Genomic DNA, 15,808 nt, shown 5'->3' with positions numbered 1-15,808 from the left:
ATGCTAAAGATATTAAATAAAAAATTAAATAAATAAAATGTAATAAAAAAAATAAAAATGAAATAATATAAAATAAAAAATACAAAAAATAAAATAATTAAATTCATAAAAATAAAATAAAATATAATAAAATACAATTTAATTACATTAAAATAAAAAACTAAATAAAATAAAAATAAAAAATGCAAAACAATTTAAATAAAAAAATTTATGAAAAAATGCAATAAAATTACATTTAATTAAATTAAATAGTTAATTAAATAAATACTTTTAAAAACAGTTTAATAAAAAATTTAATAAAAATAAAGTTCCTTTTTTATAACAATAATAATTTATATGGCTATTTTTACAGAATTTTGTTGCAAATCAAATAGACACACTCAACATTGTTAAACATTAGAGACTTTACAAATATACATGTTTCCAAAATTCCACAATTTATTCATTATTCAGTACGGCTTTATTCCACACTATATCAGGCCACAGTCCTACAAGCTAAAAGGAGCTATTTCTGTTTGTAAACAGGCTGAAATAAATAATAAAGCAGGCTCTTTCTGCAAGTATTGCTGAGAGGTGAATGTGCTATTTTCAGGCTGCTGGTGGGTTGCCGTATACCATTCAGAACATTTGTTTCTGAAGGGCAGGGTGGGTTACTGTAGGTCATCTGCCACACACAATCTTATTTCTACTCCAGTGCACAATCACGTGCTCCTCTGTACATTCCTGACCCACAGATCACAACCGAGGAAACTCCTGATCTTACACACACATTATTCCTCACTGTTGAATGAGAACAAGCTCCAGTTTAAAGAGGATGGTACATTACAGTAAATGTATCAGTGAGCTTTGGGATTTTTGTCTTTGCATTTAGTCCTGCATCATGGCATGAATGAATATCTGATTATCTACAGTAGTTTGCACACTGGGTTATGATGCTTCTCCTCTCTTTGTTCCTGGTTTAAGAGATAACGTGGGTTATGCTAAATACGCATGCATCATTTGAGTCTATAAGAGACTCTGCCCTCAGCCTAATAGATTCATAATCAATAATTCTGGATCATTTAATAAATTGCTCTTACTCAGCACATGCACTGCTGCATGGATGAATGTGTTAAACTAGTGAACCCTATGGCATTGTTGTATAATAATTTTAGCAATGCTTTAAAGTTACGTTAACAAAATTATGGGTGTTTGTAATATTAAATAAAGGCTGTTGTTTTAAACTTTAATTCTATAAAAATGCTTAATATATATGGACCAACATGCTAAAATATGCTAGCAACATGCTAAAACATGTTAACCATGAACCATATTCCATATATGCAATAAGTGATAAGTATGCTGTACAATAACGTGGAATACATGCATACAAACAGGCTAGCAACATGGTAATCCATAAGGTATCCATAATCCTGGACCAGGCCGTATCCTAAGCAGATGCTGTGGTGGTCATGAAGGAGCGAAGAGCATGAGACTAGTTCCTAAAACACCCCAGTGATAGACGAGTCTTCGCATTGATCCCGTGGGACAGCCAGAACACCCGCCAGTGACCTATTGAAACCTGTAGCTTCTCCACAATGGACATCCAGCTTTCTCCAGCCTCCGGTGCTTTGACTGCAGCTCTGCACAAGAAGTTTGGCCAGAGGAGAAATGACTAGAAATTATAGTTTTTTTCCCTTCACTTTCATCGATTGGTGAAATTTGGTCCTCGCCACTGTGGCCACTGGCTTGCTTGGTTTGGGACTTGTGGAGCTGCGCATCAATGGATTTGCTCTTCAGTGTTTGGACTTCCAGCAGTGAAAATTAAACCACACTGAACTAAACTAAACTGAACTTCAACTCTGAAAACTGGACTGACGCAGTTTCAATTTACTAGAACTTCTATGTTAAGCTGCTGCTTTGACACAATCTACATTGTAAAAGCGCTATAGAAATAATAATGAATTTAATTGAATTACTGCATACTCCACAAAAAAACCTTCCAAAAGTACAAATATGGTTCAGATAACAGCAGAAATAAAGGAAGCAATCATAGATCAAACCCACAGTTAGGCATGGGACGATTTTCAATGTATACCACGGTTTGGAAAAGTCTAGGTTTTAAATCCGCCAAAATGTTCTGCTATACCGTTCCAAACGTATGTGTACGATTATTTTTTTTAAAAGCTTTTTAGGACAGCAGTATCTCCAGCAGAAAAGATATCCAAAGATGCCTTTAACTTGTAAAGACATCTGTGTTTTTAAAACTAATGAAGTTTTATAAAGTAATATCGAGAGGAGCACGTGATATGATTGATCGCGGCTGGCATCACATCAAAAATCATTGCTAGTCCAACCAGATTTCATTGCTAGACCAATCAAATTAATTACAGCCTCCAATAAATAAGCCCATTCATCCTACCTTCCTGATCTTCCTTTTTGAAGAAGCACCCCCCCCCCCTTCCCCCTCCGCCATCTACCCTATTCCATCCTACATGCCCAGGCGGGAGTATCTCCCAGCTCAGGGATCTCTCCCTGGACAGCATGTCAAATCTGCAATTTATATCAAGCAATAGCCAAGTGTGAACTCTTGAAATTAAGAGATTAGAAGTCAATGATTCATTTGAATTATTTAGCCCGACATGTTTACTGTTCCAAAATGTTATAAATGTTTCTCAAAATAAAATATACTGTGTTCAAAGGGGTTTCAAAATTATAATATACTGTAAAAATATTAAAATAAAATATACTGTGTTCAAAATAAGGTTTAATTTTTTACCTAGACATTTAAAAAGAATATATTTTAAAAACAATAATCACAATACCGTGAAACCGTGATATATTTATCCAAGGTTATCATACCGTCAGAATCTTATACCAGCCCATGCTTACCCACAGTAAATGTGAAGTAAATGTCACATACTAACCACACTGAAGAAAGAGGTCAAATGTTGTCAGTGACCCCACAGTCCAACTGTGTGCATCGATCCAAGAGCTTCTTGGATGTCCTGGCCTGAAGTGGGACCAACTGGAGCAAAGGGGTCAGTGATCTACAAATCGGAGATGTTGAAGTATGTCATGCCTTTTCCCTATAGTAGCACCATCCATTAGAATAGACCAGGATTTGTGCTTAACATGGAGAGAATGGTTTGTTTCATTGCTCCATTAGGTCTGTTTTGGCAGTTTTATTTAGGTGTATCAGTATTTTGTAGAGCGCATATATCCATTCCAGCAATGGATCTCTCATAATTACACAATTATGAAAGATGTCTAGGCATGCGGGAGCCAAACAAATGGAATTATTTTATAATCAGAAAATTAAGCATGATGAATGGCGAGGCTGTTTAATTTCTGGCACTTTAATTTCTACCATTTACTCAATCTGCTATGCTTGAAGTTAATGGTCATTGTCTCCCTTCAGGACATTTCATGCGTGAAGTAATAATCGAACAGCGAGTTAAATATTTGCGCAAGAATCAGCTTGGCAATTTATGGAAATTTATTCTGAACTAAACATGCTATTGGAGACGTATGAGTGTCAATATGAGCACAAGGCTTCAGAGACGACAACCTCTAAAATGGTACAATGAGATACCAAAAATATATCGTCAGGCATGTTTAGTGTCATTTCATTTATTTAACTGAGTATTTAAGGTTTACAATACAAGTAACTATTTTAAATCTTTATTCTTTGCTGTGCTTATGTCTAGCTGTGAATAATTTTAAAGAATAATTCACTCAAAAATGAAACATTAACTTACCCTTAAGTGGTTCCAAACTAGTTTAAGCTTTTTTTTTAAGCACAAAAGAAGATAATGATTATGAAGAATGTTGGAAACCGGTAACCAATTGACATCTATAGTAGGAAAAGCAAATATTATGGATGTCAATGGTTACAGGTTTGCAACATTCTTCAAAATATCTTCTTCAACAGAACATAAAACAGAATAACTCAACTGGTTTGGAACAAGTCATGGGTAAGTAAACGATGACAGGATTTTCATTTTTTAAGTGAACTATTCCTAAAATATATATACCGGCCACTTTATTAGGTACACCTTACTAGTACCGGGTTGGTCCACATTTTGCCTTCCGAAAAGCCTTAATCCATCGTGGCAATGATTCAACAAGGTACTGGAAATATTCCTCAGAGATTTTGCTCCATATTGACATGATAGCATCACACAGTTGCTGCAGATTTGTCAGCTGCACATCCATGATACGAATCTCCCGTATCACCATATCCCAATGGTGCTCTATTGGATTGAGATCTGGTGATTGTGTATGCCATTTGAGTACAGTGAACTCATTGTCATGTATAAGAAACTAGTCTGAGATGATTCACTTTATAACATAGTTCAGAAGATGGGTGCACTGTGGTTATAAAGGGATGGACATGGTTTGCAACAATACTCAGGTAGGCTGTTGCGTTGACACGATGCTCAATTGGTACTAATGGGCCCAATGTGTGCCAGGAATATATCCCCCACGCCATTGTTTTGACAGAAATATATTATATTCAATGACAATGAATCATTATTAGTCGTATTTTTTTTTTCATAAAAGTTATTTGAATTCAATTTGATACAAACATAAATTCAAAAAGACGTTTAAAATTAACTTAAAATTATGCAACAGAGCGTTTTTTGCATTAAATATTGTATTCACACATAAAATAAAATCTTCTTCTTTAGAAAAGTCATCATATAACTCAAAATTTTGCATATCCATCAGTGTTTAGCTGAGAAATGTGGTCTTGAAAGACAAGCTGTCGCTGTGAATCCCGGAGATGCACAGAAATCCTGCTGCTGACTCAAAAAGGAGGAAATATTTTGATTGGTGATGTCAGATTGCAGTTTTATTCATGCAGACTGCCTCTGAAATCCTCAATCCTAATATATGCGGTTCCCTCAGGATCTCTCTAAACGTCTTCATCTGCATTGACATCTGCCTCTGTGTCGCCCGACTCCTGCGCTTTTTTCAGCTCCGCTCTGCCCTTCTCACTCTGATAATAGTCCGACTCGATCCACACCGGGCAGGTGGACACCGTCACAAAGATGTCCTCGTCCACCTCCGTCACTTTGTGCACTCTCTGCTTTATGCCTTTGGAGTACCACCGCGGGGTAGGCACTTTTTCTGTTGGGTTTGTGGCCTTGTATAAACCCTCGCCTTCAGCCAGAGTGATCTTATACTTGTGCTTTGGGCACACGATACAGAGCTTGCTGTTGATTTCCTGTGTGTGAAATGGGAAACAGGGTCATGGGAGGTAACAATGCATGTCAAGTGTGTTTACGGATCATTGAATGAGTCAGTGGCTTGAGAAGAATGGCTTTACCTCAATATCTCCAGTTTCTAATGTGCTGCCAGCATCTGTAAGATAAAAAAAGACAGTTTTCATGCGCCCCATGATGCTTTGTATGATGTAAACAATCAGTGAAGTGTTGTGTACAATGAGGTGACATTATTTAAAGGATTCCACTGTTAATCCATCGACTTTTACTTATTACAATTAAAAATGTACGTGCAGCAGACCGTGAATAACCACAGACACTCAAAACAAGTCTTTCTGCAACAATATCCAGCCAACATAGATATTGTGGGCCCCATATGGGTTATCCGGGCTGCATGGCTTCCATGTGGGCATGGGCTGAACATGGGAATTATAGGTGGAAATATATGTGGATCCCATATAGGTTTCAGTATGTAGGACCTTTATAGGATCTATGTGGGCATGGGCTGAAAATGGGTGTTTTACAAAGTGGGAACCATATAGGTGTGAAAATATGGCACCTTCATGCAATTTACAGTGACTGGGCAAAATGATTTCATGCCTAAAATACAACCTTTAAAGGTCCCATGAAAAATGTTGATGTTAGTTTTAGTCTGTTGTTATAAGGATATCTATTAATGAGTGTTCTCCAAAACAGTGACAAAATTTGCAATTAGAAAATGATAAACTGATATGAACATTGAAAGCTTGCAGTTTGTGAACGATTTTTTTCATGTCACTTTATACTTCAGTTTCTCATCAAATCTTGACCAATCAAATGCTCTCTAGTATCTGACATGTACCACCCCCTTCCAAAGGTTTCTTATTACTTGATGCGCTTCTCAACCACTCTCACTCTCAGAGCTGCGATAAAAATAAAATGCAATTTGTTTTTTAAAGGGGGCGGGGCTACACTATGCCCCACCCTCTCTTAATTGTTTTAGTTGAGATTACATCAAACATTGAATTAAAAAAAAATGCACATTTCAAAGCGCTTCACTGAACCTTTAAACATTTTTAAATAATTACATTTTATTTGATAATCACTTTTAAACCAAGAATATCAGAGATTTTTAATAGAAAAATTTATTATTTTCCAATTTTAAAAATTTTTGTTTACTGTCTTGGGTGTTCAGAATAAAAGTGCTCACTTGATTATGCATTTATTAAAATGTTTTTAGCTATGAATGAAGAAAAATAGAAAAGCATTGTAATTTCTATTCCTTTTTTAACCTTTTTTGACATTTACCAAACTAAAATCCTGACGTTGTTTATATATACAGTACATAGTAGTCAACATTTGAAGTGGATCAAAAAGTTATTGGATTTGAAGAATTTATCTTAAAACTGTAGACATTTTGTGTAATAAGATGCCTCAAAACACATGTGGGACCAGTCCAGTACCCAATGATAAACCCATAATGGGCCCTTGTTATGCTACAAGTGGGGCCAATATGGCATTTATGCATGTTGCCAGTCAGTCAGATTAAATGTGAGATTAGTATGGGCTAATTTAGATAGAGCCAGTGTGGAACCCATTAACAAACCCATTTAGGACCCATGTTTCAAGCTAATATGGGGCCCACTTTGACCCCACTCTGCAATGTGGACTGGGATAAAGTACATATATTGAAAATTACTATATTGTACATAATACAAAGTGAAAATAATCTGATAATTAAAACACATTGAACATAAAAGAGGTTTGGCCCCGGATAATACCAGTAATACTAATGTCATGTTAAAATACCAAGCATAACGTTATTTTCATGATGGATAAAATAAAGCACAAAGCCGAACCTACTTCTTGTTCAGTGTTTACGACACTGTAAAACCCAAAAAGTTAAGGTAACTTAAACCAGTTGAGAAAGCCAATTGCAACAAAACATTTAAGTTCACTAATTCTAATGAGTACTGTGAACTTAATCCATTTGAGTAAACGAAGCAATTTGAACACAGTAAAACTCAATAAATGAAGAGAACTCAAACCATTTAAGGAAACCGATTGCAACAAATCATTTGAGTTAAAAAAAACTAATCTAAATGAGTAATGTGAACTTACTGCATTTAAGTTGAAATAATGAGGTATTTAATTAACTCATTACATTCAACACTGAGTTCAAAACTCTTTTCAATTGAGTAGAATTAACATTCAGTCAATTTTGAGTTAACTACACTTATTTTATTTGATAAAGTCGACTGTTGGGTTTTACAGTATCTGTATATAGATTATTTGTAGTGCACTCTTATCATTTAAAGTGATTTGTTTCAGTTCTTTTGAATGGAAGTTCCTCTAACCCGAAATGCAACCCATGATTTGAATCGCTGTAGTCGCGTGCATTAAAAAGGTGAGCCGAACAAATGACCTCTCGTTATTTTGATTTTGCCACATGTCCTCAACAGCATTATCGCAGTGCTCAATGTGATACTTTGTCTCCCTCTAGTGGAAACAAATGAGCAAAGATGCTTTTCATGCCACTCACGGTAACACTGCAGGTCCATTGCGTAGAAAGTTCTCTGATGATACATTAAAAGGATGTCTCTTCCGTCCAGCGTTACAGTCGTCCTCTTGGCCTGAATAAGATCTTCTTTTTTTCCGATGAAGTACATGCGAGAAGGCTTCTTTTCATCCATGGATGCGATGGAGTTTTAATAATGTTTCCTGTGAAAATTGAATTTAGTGAAATTAATATATTTTGCCGTCCAACCAAATGCAGCTGAATTTAGTTAGATGTATTGTTTAATAATAATAATAATAATAATAATAATAATAATAATAATAATAATAATAATAATGAAAGCAATATATTGAAGAACTGCCTTTTTATATTCGTTATACTCTGGCACAATTATTTTGTTAGCAAGAAGTATTTTTAATAAATGTAAATTATAAAGTACACTGAAAATGGGATGTGTGTATATATGTGTGTATTGCTGGTATGTTTTATTTTTTTAGATAGATAGATAGATAGATAGATAGATAGATAGATAGATAGATAGATAGATAGATAGATAGATAGATAGATAGATAGATAGATAGATAGATAGATAGATAGTTTAGAAAGCAAATAAAAATAAAAGGGTATCAAATAAATGATGCAAATGTAAAAAGACAATTATTAATTATTAGCAATTATGTATGCTAAAACGCAAATCAGATGCTCAAATTAACCTATTAACTTTACATATAAATACAGCAGTGGCCAAAAGTGATGTTTGGGGGACACTTACACAATATTTGCTTTATTTAAGTTTATTTAAACCACCTTAAAATGGATAGTATCACCCAAAATGTTTGTGAAAATGACAATTCTGTGATAATTTACTCACACTTCAGTCATTCCAAACCTGTTGGACTTTCTTTCTTGTGTTAAAGATATGTTAAAGAAAGCTGGAAAAGTGGTGTTCAGTCGATTTGTCCTACCTAGTCAGATTGTCCTACCTCCCATTCAAAAAGTAGGTAGCACATTTTGATGACGCAATATCCTACCCATCAGATTTTGCTAAGAGTGTAAATTTTAATCTGGAGTAGAGGGATGTGAAGCTGTAATATCGCCCTAACCTAATCCTCAGAACCATTTAAATACAGTGTTGGTAGCATAATCTGATGAGTAAGATAAAATGTCAGGACAACACCGGTAACCATCAACTTACTGTAGTATTTGTTTTTCATAACATGGATGTCAATGGTTACAGGTTTTCAGCTTTCTTCAAAATATCTTCTTTTGTGGTCAACATAAAAACAATGGTTTGGAACCACCCGAACATGAGTAAATAGTGTGTAAATTTTCTTTTTTTGGGTGAACTATCCCTTTATTATGATGAATATGTTAGTCTATATTGGAAAGAAGTAAAACTAAATTTCTAACTGACATATCTGTTTGGATTAAAACAAATGAAAGCTGCAGTTTATCATTAAAGATGAATTATACATAGAATTAAAAGTTTACAAAAATAGTAAAGTAGCGTAAATATCATCGGTTAGCTTATTAAATAATTCATTAGTCCTTCCTTGTATTTGATTAGCTGCCAATAACTGAAATGCAGAATACATACAAAACTGTTACACCCTCCAAGCAAAACTACGCTTATATGTTAGAAAATCTACATCAACATATTTGTACATCACATTTGGTCACATGGACATTATTACCACAAATATTTGAAAGGGTTTTACCTCGTCCTGGTGCTGCTGGTTGTGAATGCTGCGCGATGTGCGTCAGCTTCTTATGAGGAGTATCTTGTTATCTTCAGTCCACCGGGTGCTGCGGTCGGTCCATATCAGCCCTGCAGATCACAGCAACTCAACGCGTTCAACATTATCTTTGTTTCATGCATAAAATGTAATGGCACATCATTAACGGAAAAATAAATACACTGCCAGTTCTGTAATATCAACATGAAATGAATTTTATTTTATTTTAAAAAACTAAATCAGATAATCATACATTACTATTCAAAATGTACTGATTAATTCTTTACGTTTTAAATATAATAATTCACATCCAAATAACACTTTAGACTTGTACTTTTAAAACACATTAAAAAAAATAGTTGTTAAACTACCAGAGTCAGCCAATCAGAGAGCGAATCAGCCCTGCGTGCTCTTGAACGTCATCTTTACGCGGCGGTATCGCAGTTGAAAACAGAAAGTAGACTGGGTATTTTAATCTCTTTTATATATGTCATTTACTTATTAACGAAGCAGACTATGTAATTTATGTTCTAAACAAAACGGAACATTAATCAATATCCGCTAGAAGTAAGTGAAATGATTTCGTTAGTTAAAGCACACCATTTACTTTAAGCTACTATTGAATGGTGTTAGCATTCTGTCATGTGCTTGTTCCACATAAGCGAGCACAAGTTCGTTCATAAGTGTTTTCAGTCAACAGTGTGTATTTAAATAACGCTTTCAGGAGACTTTAGATCACTTTAACCGTTTTAAACCAGCTAGTTTGTCTGTGTAGAGCTCAAACTGTCTATTAGCCTTCAATGTTGTTTCTTAAAGCATGTCGTTTTGCCTGATGCTAAATTAACTTGGACTTTGACACTCTTAAACAGCAACAGCATACGACAAAAAGCTTAAAATATGGTTTTCTAAGGAAAATCTAGTAATCAAAGTTTCAAAGAGTAGTTTAAAAATGTAATAATATAACCCATTATCATTTTGAATTTTAAAAACTAATTGAATATTATGTATAATATCCCGGATTCCTGAAATGTTGATTGTGTTTCCAGGATATGGCACTGCGGGCGTGTGGATTTGTCATCTTTCGTTGTTTGGCTCAGCTGCCTCCACCTGATAACATAGAGTTCCTGCTGCTGCAGACCTCATATGGAGAACACCACTGGACACCACCCAAAGGTTCATCTCACAGCATCAGTTCACTGTGCTCCATCAAACACAAAAGAATATTATGGGCTATTATCTATCTACTCACGGAATATAATGTGGTAAAGACGAGATGTCTGCATCTTATTAACTGAATTGAAAATCATTTAATATACACACATAAGACACGAGACACAACATGAATATTTTGTTCTGTACATACAGAAATATATAAAAGAAAAAGTGATCATACTAGCCTATATTTAAATGATAAACTATAGTTGAAAAACGGGTAAAGCAGATGGTTAGAATGATAGTTGAAAAGTATAAAGATGAGAGTGAATTAGTATTTAACTGAATGCATAAAATGAACACCTTTTAATGTACAGGGAGAAATAATCAACAAAATTTGAAGTTGAATTAAATTTTTTTTAAATGTAAGACCTTTGTAGGCATATATTTTTCATTCTACAAAACATTATAAAAAATACCCAGACAATAGGTCAGCTACAATAGGCCTCTCACACTTTGCAAAATATTCACAGTGTCAACAAAAATATTAAATATGATTAAGTTAGTGCTGAGCAAAAATTAATCGCTATTAATCAGTTATATTGTCAAAACAGTTATATTGTCAAAACAAACTTTTTTATTGGATTCGATAAACTGTGATTATTTTTTGCCCAGCACTATTAAATAAATACAATATTAAAAAGTGTATTACTTATAATTGTTTTAATTTCAATTTAAATGACTATAAATACAGTGCTCAGCATATATGAGTACACCCCTCACAACTCTATCTTTTAAATTCATATTTTAGTGGAAAGCTATACAATATTATATTTGTGCATATACATTAGATTAGTCAGTATTGAAGCCAAATCTGGAGCTAATCTAACAAAATAACTACGATAATGGTGTAAAAACGAGTACACCCAAATTTATATATTATAGATGAATATTAAATATTTATGAATATTAAATGAATATTAAGTAATATTAAATGGATGAGTATTAAATAAAATTTTAAAAGAGGAAAAATCAAGTGAAGCAAAAAAAAAAGTAAACATTTTTAAATTTTGTTTGTAATTTTTTGCAATATTTTGCTTGAATTTAATTTAATCTTTCAATTTCTCAATATGTTTGGTCATTAAAATATTAAGTCTTTCATATATTTATAATATTATAAATATATCTGTTTAATAAATCTGTTTTGTTTGAATGTACCAAAATACATTGCCTATATTTACTGAGAAATGGATAAAAATATTCATTTTCAAAATGGGGTGTACTCAATTATGCTGAGTACTGTACTTTCACATTAAATGAAAGGTAAATAAAAATTTATAATAAGTGACAATAAAAAAATGACAACTTTTTAGGTAAGTGGTTGCAAACAATTCATATGGGCTTAATTTAAACAAAAAAAAAACAAATTACATTTAGTAATGTTCAACTTAATTTGGTTAAATTCAGCCCATATAAATAGTTTGAAACCACTTGGTAAATCCAATGAATTTTTTTTTCACTGTATTATAAAAATACACCACCTATTGGGGTGATTCCCCAGACTATCCTTAGGTAAAGCCAGCAAGAAATTAAATTCAAGATTATGTGACCATCTGCAATTTCCTCAGTGCTTTTACCCAATAAATAACATTGTCCTCCGCTCCATAAGGTCATGTTGACCCTGGAGAGGACGACCTCACCACTGCCTTGAGAGAAACTCAAGAAGAAGCGGGTTTAGGTAAAGATCACCTGCGTATGGTGGATGGTTTCCTGCAGAGGTTGCATTATCAGGTCCGGGGGAAGGACAAAGAGGTCGTGTACTGGCTGGCCGAGCTCCGTGACCCAAACACGCAGGTCATTCTCTCTGACGAACACCAGGATTACAGATGGGCCAAACTAGAGGAAGCCTGCAAGCTGGCACAATACCAGGACTTACAGGACACACTTGCAGCAGCACAGCGCTATCTAGAAACACACAGCAAACCATAAGGTCTACAAACACTGACAGTACTTGCGTTGGTATTGATGATTGTTTTAGGATGCTGAATTCGTGACTGTTTAAAAGTGGAGCTGGGGTTTTGTATGAGTTTGACCGATTTTTGACATCCATCTCTTTGCGTCTGAAAATTTATATTATAGGTTGCTTCCTGGTAATTGAAAATGTCAAGAGAAAGCCTTGCATCTAACCTTACAACCTTGAACTCTCGACCAACCAACTAAACAAAGCGGTTATTCATTTTAAAGAATGTTCCGGGTTCAGTGCAACGTAATCTCTAGTAACTCCATCTGAGGCTTGCTGTTAATAATCACAGAAAAACTAAACAAAACACATTCAGAACAATATAATGGAAGTCTATTGGCCATTGTAAAGATACACCTTTTTCCTGTGGCAATTACCAGTATGATTTATGAAACTTGTATTTAACTGGAAAGAGGGTAAGGCTTGAAAAATGAGATTCTGCTATTTTTTAGTCAGTTCTATACATGCATAGCCAATAATCCTATCTAAATTTCACCTTGTTTTTACAGTTTATTAACATATTGTAACATTTTGCAGAGTTGCATTTACATTTAGTTGAAAATAAATCATGATTAATAAGCTAAATGGTTCATTTTGTCGTGAACCTTGTGTCATTTAGATTGTTCTGCTGTAATTAAAATGAAACTAGTAAATGAAATACAGCTCCGAAACTGAACCAGTGCTGTTTTAGTATCGTTTATGTATGGTTGGTTTTAATTAGTATTTAAGGCTAAGCGCTTTATCCTTCTGCTCTTGAGTCTATAGTAGCTCACACAACTGTTATGAGTTTTGCCACACAGATAGAGGATAGTCTGAATATTAACCACAGCAGAATATAAAGTTTTTAACTCAGTCGTATCAGCACCACCATCCAGTCCAAAGTTGCACTTACTGTAAGTCTATATGCTTATAATAGTTAAACCAGTAGGTCTTTTCATATTGTTATTTGGAAACGTAAACAATAAATTAATAATAATAACTAACATTCTGCCATTTTTGAATTTGAAATTAAAACTGATAGAAGAAACTGTTTTCATGACACTGCGTCAATTTGGTAACAGTGCCACTCATTGAGTACGTGTACATGCACATTCTGATTTTAATGCGATTAAGACAATGCTCTGATTAAGAGTCTACCATGTAAACAGATTTTTGATTCATTTAAACTGATTAAGGTCATAACCGAGCTTAAAGGAAATCTATGACGTGGAGTATGTCGATTTTAGTCACATTATTGAAGTGCAGTACAGACATGACACAGACTACGTTTACATGGACATCAGTAATCAAATTATTTGCTTTAATCTGAATAAGATAATAATATGATTAGGGTGTTTGCATGAGTTGTTTTTTGAATGTTCCTTTCATGATCCCGTTTACATGTTGTAGCTCATAATTCGATTAACGTCATTGGCATTGCGTCACCACTCTATCTGCATTTCCACAGTTGTTTCAGGTGTTTAATTTTTAATTTGTGGACGTTAACTGAAGTTTGGCACTTACACTTTTATTCAGGAACATTTTATGCATCCTGCCGTGACAAACAGTGTATTGGATGTGAGTATAAACTACTGGAAGAGTGTTGTTTAATGGAATTTGATACAATGCAGGTGGTTGTGGTCCTCTACTGACTTGGTAGGTGCAGAGAATAGTGTCAAACAGCTGTGTGTGTATGGAATATCCTATACCAAAATGCGGCGAAAATCCTACATAGCAGTAATGCCCCATTCATGCAGGGCGTCAACGATTCCCATTCACTTTGAATAGGTGACGTCAAGCTTTGCCGAACTGCATTGTGGATCCATCAGCACCACTTCAGTGGTGTTGCTCGCTGCAGAAGTTTGGACTTTATCAACTTTTCAAGCACCGATGAAAGCGTCAGCAAATCAGATAGCTGTATGCAAATGCACCAGCTCAGACAGTAGCCAATTGCCTACTAATTTCATTGGCTGACGCTGCTATGATGATCGTGTCAGCCCCAACTTCAGTCAAGCGTTGGCGCTGAAGCCCTAAGTGAATCGGGCGTAATAGTTTAATTAGGGTGTTTACATGTCTGTACTGCACTTCAGCAATGCGACTAAAATCGGCATACTCAACATGTCTTAATCTGATTTCTCTTTAGATGGATTTTCATCTTAACTGGATTAAATAAATCAAAAATCGCTGTTTACATGGCAGACTCTTAATCAGAGTATTGTCTTAATCGCATTAAAATTGCATTATTGGTGTCCATGTAAATGTACTCACTGACACCTTGATCAAACTATTACTGACGTTTAGGGTTTTCGCTGCATTTTGCAACAGAATAGTTTAAACACACACGTCTGTTTGACACTATTCTACGCACCTATCAAGTCAGTAAAGCACCACAGACACCTGCATCGCAAAATGCTGAGGGGTTTTTTCCCATACAGTGTGCAGGATCAAATTCCACGAGTTCATACTCTCATTCAATATCTCGTTTGTCATGGGGGGCATGCATGAAATGCTCCTAAATGAAAGTGAAAGTGCCAAACTTCAGTTAAAGTTGTCAAATTATAAATGAAAGCCGAAACTCCAGTGGAAATGTGGATAGCGTGGTGACGCAATGACGTTATTATGTGCGAATTATGTGCTATAACATGTAAAACGGTATCAGGACAGGAACATTCAAAACGCAACTCATGTAAACACCTTTATCATATTATCGTCTTATTTAGATTAAGGCAAATAATTCAATTGCTTATGTCTATGTAAACGTTCACTAGTTAAGCGATAAACCCTTGAACTGTACTACTAGTGACTGTATTGATGACTTTTCAGCCTTTTTGACAAATCATATTTAATTTTTTATATTATTTTTAGGTTAACTATTAGTATCTTTTGTGTTGTTCTTGCATTTAATTAAATAATTTCAGGTTTCATACTCCTGCATAAAAAGTTTGTGTGTGTGTGTGTGTGTGTGTGTGTGTGTGTATATATATATATATATATATATATATATATATATATATATATATATATATATACAGTAGTCAACCATTTTGCAAACATTTTTTGATCCACTTCAAATGTTGACTACTGTTTTAGTAGCCGTCAACACCATCATGAACTAAAACGCACCACTCTATGTATTGTCTAATGGTTTAATTGCTAAGGAGCTTTAACACCTGTACATACACTCAAACAAAAATGAATTGTATTGTGATCATAC

General features: G+C 34.4%; 2 protein-coding genes across 3 annotated transcripts; one reads left to right on the top strand and one right to left on the bottom strand.

Moving 5' to 3' along the window:
- Positions 1 to 3,616: 3,616 nt before the first annotated feature.
- On the bottom strand, positions 3,617 to 9,476 carry rfesd (Rieske (Fe-S) domain containing). Its single transcript, XM_056446072.1, has 4 exons — positions 9,426 to 9,476; positions 7,732 to 7,910; positions 5,315 to 5,349; positions 3,617 to 5,212 (listed from the first exon to the last, which is right to left on the bottom strand). The coding sequence occupies exons 2-4, from the start codon at positions 7,880 to 7,882 to the stop codon at positions 4,901 to 4,903; spliced, it is 498 nt and encodes a 165-aa protein (XP_056302047.1). The 5' UTR covers positions 7,883 to 7,910; positions 9,426 to 9,476; the 3' UTR covers positions 3,617 to 4,900.
- Positions 9,477 to 9,854: 378 nt separating this feature from the next.
- Positions 9,855 to 15,520, top strand: nudt2 (nudix (nucleoside diphosphate linked moiety X)-type motif 2). Of its 2 annotated transcripts, none has more exons than XM_056446074.1 (3): positions 9,855 to 9,909; positions 10,490 to 10,616; positions 12,265 to 15,520. In XM_056446074.1, the coding sequence occupies exons 2-3, from the start codon at positions 10,493 to 10,495 to the stop codon at positions 12,582 to 12,584; spliced, it is 444 nt and encodes a 147-aa protein (XP_056302049.1). In that variant the 5' UTR covers positions 9,855 to 9,909; positions 10,490 to 10,492; the 3' UTR covers positions 12,585 to 15,520. The 2 variants fall into 2 exon arrangements, with proteins under 2 accessions (XP_056302049.1, XP_056302048.1); XM_056446073.1 differs by having other exon boundaries at positions 9,875 to 10,010.
- Positions 15,521 to 15,808: the final 288 nt, after the last annotated feature.

Source organism: Danio aesculapii, chromosome 21, assembly GCF_903798145.1.
Source record: "Danio aesculapii chromosome 21, fDanAes4.1, whole genome shotgun sequence".
Classification (NCBI taxonomy): Eukaryota; Metazoa; Chordata; class Actinopteri; order Cypriniformes; family Danionidae; genus Danio; species Danio aesculapii.
Note: the sequence above shows the minus strand (reverse complement) of the source record. Positions and strands in the feature narration are given on the sequence as shown.

Excerpts from the sequence above, each read along its gene's own strand:
- rfesd (XM_056446072.1), bottom strand. The coding sequence starts at position 7,882 with ATGGATGAAAAGAAGCCTTCTCGCATGTACTTCATCGGAAAAAAAGAA. Across the intron at positions 5,350-7,731 it reads AATGGACCTGCAGTGTTACC|ATGCTGGCAGCACATTAGAA; the intron begins GTGAGTGGCATG and ends TTTATCTTACAG. Across the intron at positions 5,213-5,314 it reads TAGAAACTGGAGATATTGAG|GAAATCAACAGCAAGCTCTG; the intron begins GTAAAGCCATTC and ends TTTCACACACAG.
- nudt2 (XM_056446074.1), top strand. The coding sequence starts at position 10,493 with ATGGCACTGCGGGCGTGTGGATTTGTCATCTTTCGTTGTTTGGCTCAG. Across the intron at positions 10,617-12,264 it reads CCACTGGACACCACCCAAAG|GTCATGTTGACCCTGGAGAG; the intron begins GTTCATCTCACA and ends CCGCTCCATAAG.